Below are 9,568 nucleotides of genomic sequence, written 5' to 3' on the forward strand. Positions count from 1 at the left end.
TGTTTGACCAAACTAACTTTCTCCAGTCGATACTGTTTGTTGTTGAAGGAGACGAGACTTCAGCGATGTTTTGTGTCAGTGCCATGTACCATGTTTTCGTCGTGTACTCCCCCGACGATTTGAGGTTCCATATGTAGGTGTCGTGTGTCCCCAGACGGCTCGGCCTTATTTGAAGGATGCGCTCTGCAAGTTCCGGTAAGGTTTTATTTATCTTCGCGACATTCCATTCCCGTGTCTCTCTAGATAGGAGGTCAGCCACTAAGAGATCTTGGTCTTGTAGTGTAGATGGTCCAAATGGACGGGTGTTGCTGCCATTATCAATCCAAGAGTCCTTCCAAACCTTAGTACTCTCCCCGTCCCCAATAGATTTCCCTAGGTGGCTGATTAGAAGGTCTCTCCCCGCTATGATTCCCTTCCAGCCATGGGAGGAACCCCCTTGAGATGGAACTGATAGGAAAGATTTACTGTGACAGTATTTCCCTAGGAGAATACGAGAGAGTAGACAGTGTGGTTTAGTAAGAATCCTCCAAGCTATCTTCCCTAGTAGAGCGATGTTGAATAGCTCCACGTCTCTGAAGCCTAATCCACCCAAATTCTTAGGTTTCGTTAGCTTATCCCAAGAGATCCATCAAATTTTTTGTTTCCTTTGTTGTCATCCCACCAAAACCGTGTGAGAACTGACTGAATCTTCTTGCAGAGGATTTTAGGGAGTTCAAAGCAAGACATAGCAAAGGTTGGAATAGGAGAAAGGACCGACTGGAGCATTGTCATTTTGCCGGCTGTGGAGAGGTAGCGTGAAGACCATGATACTGCTTTCTGCTTCATACGATCCACTATGGAGGAGAACAAGTCCTTTTTTTTCTTCCAAAATGTTCTGGTAAGCCCAAGTACTTCCCCACCCCTCCCTCTTTGTCTATTCCTAGTTGCAGTTTAACCATTGAGCGCACCTCCTGGGGAGTTTTTGATGAGAAAGAGATTGACGATTTAGCAGAATTGATCTTCTGTCCTGAGGCATACTCATAGTCTTGTAGAATTTGAAGTAGAGTAGCACAGCATAGGGGATTAGATTTAGTGAAAAACATTGTATCATCTGCAAACAGTAGATGATTAATCCTTGGGCTGTGGTTTGAGACTCTGATTCCTGCTAGCGTGCCTTCCTGTTGTGCTTTTTTGCAGAGGCCAGACAGCACTTCCCCACATAGGATGAAGATATATGGGGAAAGCGGGTCCCCTTGGCGTATTCCTCGCTGTGGGGTGACGGTCCCAACTGCTGTGCTGTCTACGAGAAAGGAGTAAGATACCGTTGTGATACATTGCATAACCCAACTGATCCAGACCTCGCAGAAACCCATCCTTTCCAGTACCCGCTTGATGAAAGACCACTCGAGGCGATCGTACGCTTTGCTGATGTCGGTCTTTACTGCCATAGTGCAATGAATCTCCGCAGCCGAGATCTTCAGGTAATGTAATACTTCATGTGTAATAAGAACATTATCTGAGATAGCTCTTCCTGGTATGAATGCAGATTGATTTTCCGAGATTGAGTCTTGTAGAATAGGTTTGAGTCTTATAGACAGTAGCTTGGAGATCACTTTGTAATAGATGTTACAAAGAGCAATATGCCTATAATCAGCTACACTTTTTGGCGCGTGTATCTTGGGTATAAGTCTCACATGAGTAGCATTGATCTTGTCTGGGAGACAGCCTGATGAAAAGAAACCTCAAATTTCGTGGACCAATGCAGGTCCCACCAGATCCCAGTTTGTTTGGAAGAAGCTAGCTGAGAAGCCATCTGGACCAGAAGCTTTATCTGGGTGGATTGCAAAGAGGGCTTCTTTGATCTCTAGTGGTGACGGCAAACCGGTGAGGGAGTTGTTCATTGCTTCAGAGATACAAGGTGTAAGGGCTCTTATTATTATATCTGAGGGATCCGGGTTTGAAGAGGTGAAGATATCTTGAAAATAAGAGGAGATAACCTCCACTATCTTGCCGTCCTCATAAACCGGGATACCTACAGAATTCTCAATGACTGAAATCCTGTTTCTTGTTCTGCGACCCTTTGTAGAAGCATGAAAAAACGCCGTGTTTTGATCTCCAAGGGCTAGCCAAAGTTGGCGGCTACGTTGTTTCCAGAACTCCTCCTCCGCTCTATACGCCTGCAGGAGCTTTTGGTTGATGTTTGAGATGAGGACATCATCTGCAGTTGAGCTTCCCATTTCTGTATCAAGAGCCGCTTTTAGATCTTCAATGGACTTCTGGCTGTTGATATAGTGAATTCTGCTCCAGTCCGCAATTGCCCTTCGAACTCGGGAGATCTTCATCATCACATGGCTGTTGTCATCTTTGTTCCAGGCCCTCTCGACGAGTTTAAGTACCTCTGGATTGTCTCGCAATCTCCTATCATACCGAAAGATTCGACGTCCTTTGCGGAGAGATGCGTTGAACACGGATAGAACAAGACGATGATCAGACCCTTCGTATTGTAGATAGTGGCAGCGTTCGTACGGGAAAAGGTCTGACCATGAGCTATTTGCCAAAGCCCTGTCCAATCTGCAGTGCACCGTGTGTGAGTGTCTAACTCCTCGCCAGGAAAGAAAATTCCCTGTATGTTTAAGATCAAAGAGGTCGTTTGACGATAGGAATGTTCGAAAGGTGCTGAAGGAACTCTCCGGTCGATCTCTGCCTCCCATCTTCTCGGAGTTGTCTATAAGATCATTGAAATCTCCCGTAAGGAACCAGGGTTCAGATCTCGGGTCTACTAGCGAAGTAAGATGATCCCAAACTCTCTTTCTATTTTGTATTTCTGGGGCTCCATAAACAAAGGTACTGTAGAACTTCATATCTTTGTAACAGATAACAGCATCGATGAATTTTTGATTGGAGGACATTATCTGAATATGGATATCGGATCTCCATAGGAGAGCCAAGCCGCCTGCGCCTGGCAATTCAGGAGGGATAAGAAAGTAGGAATCCATGTTCAATGGCTCAAACTCTTTCAGTACAAAGGTATCAGAGTTCTTTGTTTCCATCAGAAAAATTATATCAGGGGAAGTTTTTTTATTCAGTGTGATGAGTCTCTGGACTATTGTGGGATTCCCAAGCCCACAGCAGTTCCAGCTCAGAACCCCTAAGGAAGCGGACGTCTTTGTGCAGGAAAATCCTGTTGGTTTCCTGCTGGCGAGTGCTCCCTCGGAGGTGGAGAAGGTCCCGGATTAGAGGGTTGGGATTGAGGTCCCGAGATGTCAGCGGGGGCATCAGCGGTGATGGTAGCTCCTCTGGGTGTGGAGACTCTCCCTCTGGGTGCTCGAGGAGTAGAAGAGGCAGCTGGTGAGCTTTGAGGGGTCAGAAGATTACGCTTCCTAGAACTAGCTCCCGCTAGAGCTTTTTGAGCTCCACTGGCTTGGCACCTTGAAGTTTTTGTAGTTTTAGACGTTTTAGCTATCTTAGATGTCCCCGTGGGACGACCTCTCTTCCTTGCTGGAGGAGGGAGCGTGGAGGTGCTTGCTGGTAAAGGGGGAGCTTGTACAATAGTGTTCTCCCGTTGAGTGTCGTGTTCCGTAGAAGAGCTGCCACGCAAGACATTATGATAGTTCACAGTTGCAGCTTCGATAATGGACGGAGCTGTTTTCTCCATTAGGCCTTCCGTTTCACTTTGTAGAATCCGCTGCTGTCTCGCTGCTCTTTCCACCGGATCAGCACAACTGGCATATTGGATTATAACCTCCCGCAGTTCATTCAGAACTTCCTCAGTAGTTGGAATTGTGGGGAGAGCTGGGAAGTCGGAGGTGGCTAAATTACGTTCCAGGGGAGGTCTCAGCCTGAAGTTGTTATCAGTGGGTGTAAGCAAAGTTACAAGGCCCTTGCTCCGGTCCGGAGTTGAGTGAAGAGGCTGTTTACGTTTTTCACGCCATTGCAGTTGCTGCGAGGGTCGCGGAGATCGCGGGGAGCGTCTCGCTTGATGGCGGAGTGGGGCGTCTCTTGAGCCATAGTCAGTGTGGGCTAGCTGACTTTGGGGCCTCGACGGAGCATATGAGTCTCGGTTGGGCACCTCTCCCTGAGGGCTGACATCTTGAGCTAGAGGAGTTAATTTGTTGCGTAGAAGTTGGCCTCGTGGCTGTGCAGGCTTGATTCTTTTGCCAAACGGTCTTCCATATCTATCAACGCGCTGGCTGAAATTTTCTTCTCTAGGAGGGAGCTTCAACGGAGACGTGTGGTGATAACCCCTTGGCTCTAACTGACGGATGTTAGGTTCATTCAGAGAGCGTGTAGCAGGGGCTCTTTGTGGCGAGGTGGTGCGTGTGTGGCATTTAGAGGCCAAGTGAGATAGACTAAAGCACACAGAGAAGTGAAGTTCTAGGTTCTCGTATTCCAAGGCTACCACTAGTTCTTGGCCTGGAGCAAACTCTATCAGGGCTTCTTTAACTAAAGGTTCAAGCGCATTAACCGACAACCTGATATTTGCAGAGGATTTTGTAATGGCGTAGTCTTCCAGGGTTCCCAGCTCAAATGCAATGTTATACATCATTTGTTCATGCCAATAGTGGAGTGGGAGGCCTTCCAGACGAATCCAGAACGGGATCTGAGAGGGGAAGCTCGAAGAGATAACTGGCTCCCATCTTTGTAGAACGAGCATCCAGTGGCAGAAGTGATATGGTCTGTTAGCTAAAACCCCTTTTAGGTCTTCTTCCAGTTTAAATCTGAACTGAAAACAGTTCCTTCCTAGGCCAAATCCGGAGACTCTACCCCGCAAGATCCATTTCCTTGGGAGCGCTGAGATAAGTGCTTCTACACACTGCTCAGCTGGGTTCATTACGCGCCCTATCAAAGTGAGGGAGTTTTCCTTGACAAGAGCGGATGTATCAAGCTCGGGGGCCTTGATACGTTTGCGAGGTAGCTCTTGGGAGGAACGTCGAGAGGAGGTTGTGCTGTAGGTCATCATGGTCAAGGTGGTTGTGCGTTCGAGTTCGTGTAAATGCAGAGAGTTGAGTAGACGCAGACATGGGAAACGGAGGATGCGTTGAGGACTCGATTCAGAGGAGTGACCGTCGACTCTGGAATCGATCCGGTAGACCGGAGGGACTAGCGGGAGTTACCTCAAGGTGGTTTTGATTGTTTTAAACCGTGAAACTGTTGGATTAAAGGAAGAACTTTCTTTTTTGGGAAGTAGAAACAAGGTGGGTGAGAGATGTCAGACGGTAAAATTCAATAGAGAGGTTCAAAACTGAATGTTCAGAAACCTTCTAAGAAAACGTGCTTGAGAGAATTTGTGAAAAGGTTTCCACCTGTTTTTTGATTTACAATGATAAGACAACGTTACTGTACCACCAAAATCGTTGATGATTTCTACAGTAATTTTTCCGTTAGGATTAAACACATCTTTTGTTGATGATAATGATCGACCGTTTGCAATATGAATGTTGTTTCTTGTGTCGGCATGTGATAGATCTGTAGCTACGAAGACAATCAATGTTAATAGTGATGGGTAACGTTTTGGAATAACCATTTTGTGGTATATGAGATAGTGACATTGTTTGTAGTTGTTGAATTGGTTATATATATTATATATATATATATATATACAGTAGTGTAACGTAATGCAGTGTCGACGATTCTTTATTCTTCTTTCCGTTAATATTTTATCTGAATATTCCGTTTTTTCTCTCCTAAATTCATGTAAATGGTAAAAAAATCCTGTCTATGGTCAAGATTTGAAGTCAAGGAACGTTAATTATAGTGATATTTTAGATTAACCAATTTTGGTCATTTCATATTTTTATTTGATACTTTATTTACAGAATAACTTTTATGCTGAGAATATAAAAATCTGTCTCGCTGACATATACCAGATCGATTCAATTAATGAATTTTCTTTTGTCAACAATTAATGAATCTAATCTATATATTATAATGAAAGAGTTTTTGTTCTCCTTTAAGCCTATCCACCTCAGCACCTGTGGATCCTACTCAAATTTTTTTTGTTTAAAAATCACAATTTTGTGTGTTTATTTGTAATAATGAGCAGAGTTTTATATCAAATAGGCTTGACAATAACGAGTTTTGTGATACATGAAATGAGACTAGTAGAAAATGGCCTATTTGACCTCTCTGGTCCGTAAGCTTTCGGTTGAATGGAAATTAAGGGTTTCCATCATCGGTTCAACTCATCTCTGAAACACGGTGACTCTTTGTGTTTCCATGAAACCGTTTGTCTTCCCTACCTCTTTTTTTTTGCCATTGAAATCACTTCAAATGTTTGGACTCCAACAGAAATTTTGGAGGAAAAAAAGAAACGTAGCAAAATTACAGACCAAAACTAACACCAATAGGTGCTTGAAAGACAAATATCCTACGAAGGGCACATAGATAAAACCATGGCTTCATACTCCCTTAAGGCAAGCTATGGTAGCTTCATCCTGAATATAAAGATGGAGAATTAACCGCCTCCGCAAGAATAGTGTCATTGAGCCAACTTGGACCTCCACGAGCTATATAAAAACTCCATCGTCCGTCCTTCGTAACACTGATAGCAATCTGATCTGCTACTCAATTTGCAGAAACATTCACAACTTCCACCGAGCAATTTTGGAAATAAGATAGAGCTTGTCGAGTACACTCAATTAAGTTGGACAAACCCGGGAACCAGTGTGGATTATTCAAGGCCTCCAGGGCTTGAGGTGATGAGATTTCCATGATAACTCTGTTCCAGTGCAGAGAATGAAGATCTTTAGCTGCCCAACAAATTGTAGCAATGTCAGCTTCCAAGCATGATGTAACCCCTGAGAAGGAACGTCGACTGTGTTCCATTGGTCGACCTCGAAAATCTCGTATCAACCAAGATGCGCCAGTATGCTGAGAACTAACTGATGTGCCTCAGTCCATGGACCAGTCCGACGAATCAGAACAACATGAAGATCAGAACGTCCCAGTTGAGGTTCACTCTTCCGATCAGACCAGACAGACCGATCGGGTCGTGTACCGGATCAACCCGCGAACATCCGGATTGAAGCTTCGACCAGCCATCAAACTGACCGAATTGAAGCTCGTCTATCCCGGCCAACTCGACAGGCTAAGGCTGATGGTCAAGCCAAAATCCACTTAGGACGAGCCAATTCTGATCCAGACCATAGCTACTCTCTTTTGGCTCGTGTGGCTCGTAGCGCATGTACCGGCGACTGTACTGATGATCTCTCTTCCTTGTTCGATCCGATCATGGACTTCTCTTTTGGATATTTTTCTAAGGCAAGGATCCTTAAGCTCTCAGAAGACTTGGGCTATGTTGGAACGCAACTTGTCCGAACAGAACGTCCCGCGGCCCTTGCTGATAATCCCGTCCTTGTGCTGATCCTTTCCGCCTTGGACTCAGCTAGCTCGGATGCATCTGGACAGGAGCCGAATGGTCACTTTGACTCTTCTCCATTTTTCGTGCCTTGACCAGATCTAGTCCAATTTATATTTTCTATGTCTTGTTTTCCTACATTTCTATTTATTGTCTTTGACTACAAAACTCTATAAGTATGTAATCTCTTCTATTGAATAAATCCAATCGATTTTGTCTAAAGCTTTGAGTTAAACTCTTTGTTCTTTGTTTAGAATTTGTCTTGTTTCTTGGTGAGTCATATCCAAGCAAACATCTCTCAAATCCGTTGGTTTTGTGAGTCATATCAAGCAACGGTTCGAGATTCTTCTTTTGGTGGACTTGTGAGTCATATCAAGCACCAATTGAAGTCGGGAATATCGGAGGCCTTCCGCAACCTTCGTGCGACTCTTCAATCCATTCAGTTCTCCATCCGGAGTTCATATCCAAACCAGATCCAGTTGAGTGAGCCGATCTTAGGGTCCTTCAAGTGGTATCAGAGCCACTCGTCTGGTATCTTCTGAATCATTCCATGTTCTCATCTTCCATTTCTTCATGAACACTTCTTCTTCTATCTATCTTGAATCCGGGCCCCTCATTACCATCCATAAAAAAAAAGAGATCTATGATTTGATAAAATAAAAAAGTAAAAGTTTAAAGTTTGATTTGTGGATTGGTGGTGGAAGAGAAAGCCTGCTGGCTGAGGAGAAATCCAGCCTTTGAGGTGGTTAAAACAGATTCCAAAAAAAAAAAAAAAACTCTTATCTTTCTCTCTTAAGAAAATTCCATTGTGTTTGCTTGGATTTTGTCCATTGGGATTCTTTGATTTGTTCTTCTTAGAACCTTGAGTGAAAACTTGTGTGTGTGACCATCCAAATTCTGAGAGAAACACGTGTGTGGGTGAGGATCAAACACTTGAGAGAGTGAGGATTTTTTTTATCTAACGTTTTGTGTTTAAGAAATTTCAGGAACCATGAGTAGTGATGATGAATGAAACCATCCCGGAAACTCAGTTGCTGGACTGTCTAACCTTCAAATGCGTGCTTTGAATGATTCTATGTCTAACATGTTGAACGAAGAATTAGATCAAATCCATCAGAGGCTTGATGAGATTCAGGCCAGCCAAACTCATCCTAGAACCGGAACAAGAAGAGACCGTCCGCGAAGGAACACCCGGTCCAACGATGAGATCCAAGAGGAGGACGTCCAAGAAGATGAGGCCAGATCCGCATACCGTCCAAGAAGAGGTCCTAGAACCCGAGATCCAGGTGGTGTCAATCCATTTGCTAGAACTGGTCGTACTGATGATAGTTTGAACGGTTTGAAACTAAAAATTCCAGCTTTTGATGGTAAAAATGATCCTGATGCTTTTCTTGAGTGGAAAAGGAAAATTGAGCATGTGTTTGATTGTCAAAACTTTTCTGAACGTAGGAAAGTAAGACTTGCTGCTACTGAATTCTCTGGCTATGCTATTAATTGGTATGATCAAGTTTTGACCCACAGGAGGAGAACATGTGAACGGCTGATTGAGACATGGGACAAGCTTACCGAGCTGATGAGGAAACGTTTCGTACCTGGTCACTATCACCGCCACCATGGCTCGATTTTTTTCAGGCCTCAACCGTGACATCCAAGACCGTATGGAGCTTCAAGAGTATGGTAGTGTGGAACAGATGCTACACAAAGCCATCTTGATCGAGCAATAACTCAAGAGGAAGAGTTTCTCAAAACCGGCCATTGCTTCCAAACCAGCCTTCTCTCCTAAACCGGTCTATGCTCCTAAACCAAGCTACCAAGACAAAGGTAAGTCTTCTTCCACAACACATAATGCTTTTAAAACTGATGTTCCTGCTCGTGATGACAAAGGAAAGGCAGTGGAGACTTCTGGCTGAGCAAGAGACATTAGGTGCTTCAAGTGTCAAGGCCTAGGACACTTTGCCAAAAACTGTCCCAACCAACGGGTGATGATTCTCATGGAGAATGGAGAAGTTGAATCTGAGAATAAACAGGAGGATCTGGGTCCAATATTTGATGATGAGGACGAGTCATTTGGATATCCACATCACGGGCCACTACTCGTTGCTAGGAAAAGCATGGTCGAGTCCATCTTCGATGAGACGGACGGCCGCTTGGTCGATGATTCTGATCTGACCTTTGATGCTGAATCCGATCCGATCTTTGATGAGGAGGTTTGCTTCGACTATCCAGCTCATG

At 44.3% G+C, this 9,568-nt stretch overlaps 2 protein-coding genes across 2 annotated transcripts in view; both read right to left on the reverse strand.

The window, feature by feature from the left end:
* The window catches only part of LOC106331086, a 2,140-nt gene extending 713 nt beyond the window's left edge, over positions 1-1,427 (reverse strand). The window contains exons 1-2 of the mRNA XM_013769432.1: positions 848-1,427; positions 18-579 (exon numbers count right to left, since the gene is read on the reverse strand). Of these exons, the coding sequence (XP_013624886.1) occupies positions 18-579; positions 848-1,427 (1,142 nt within the window). The remainder of the gene's footprint in view (positions 1-17; positions 580-847) is intronic.
* A 294-nt stretch (positions 1,428-1,721) lies between these two features.
* Positions 1,722-2,975, reverse strand: LOC106331087. Its single transcript, XM_013769433.1, has one exon. The coding sequence runs from the start codon at positions 2,973-2,975 to the stop codon at positions 1,722-1,724; it is 1,254 nt and encodes a 417-aa protein (XP_013624887.1).
* Positions 2,976-9,568: the final 6,593 nt, after the last annotated feature.

This window comes from Brassica oleracea, chromosome C3 (assembly GCF_000695525.1).
Source record: "Brassica oleracea var. oleracea cultivar TO1000 chromosome C3, BOL, whole genome shotgun sequence".
Lineage (NCBI taxonomy): Eukaryota > Viridiplantae > Streptophyta > Magnoliopsida > Brassicales > Brassicaceae > Brassica > Brassica oleracea.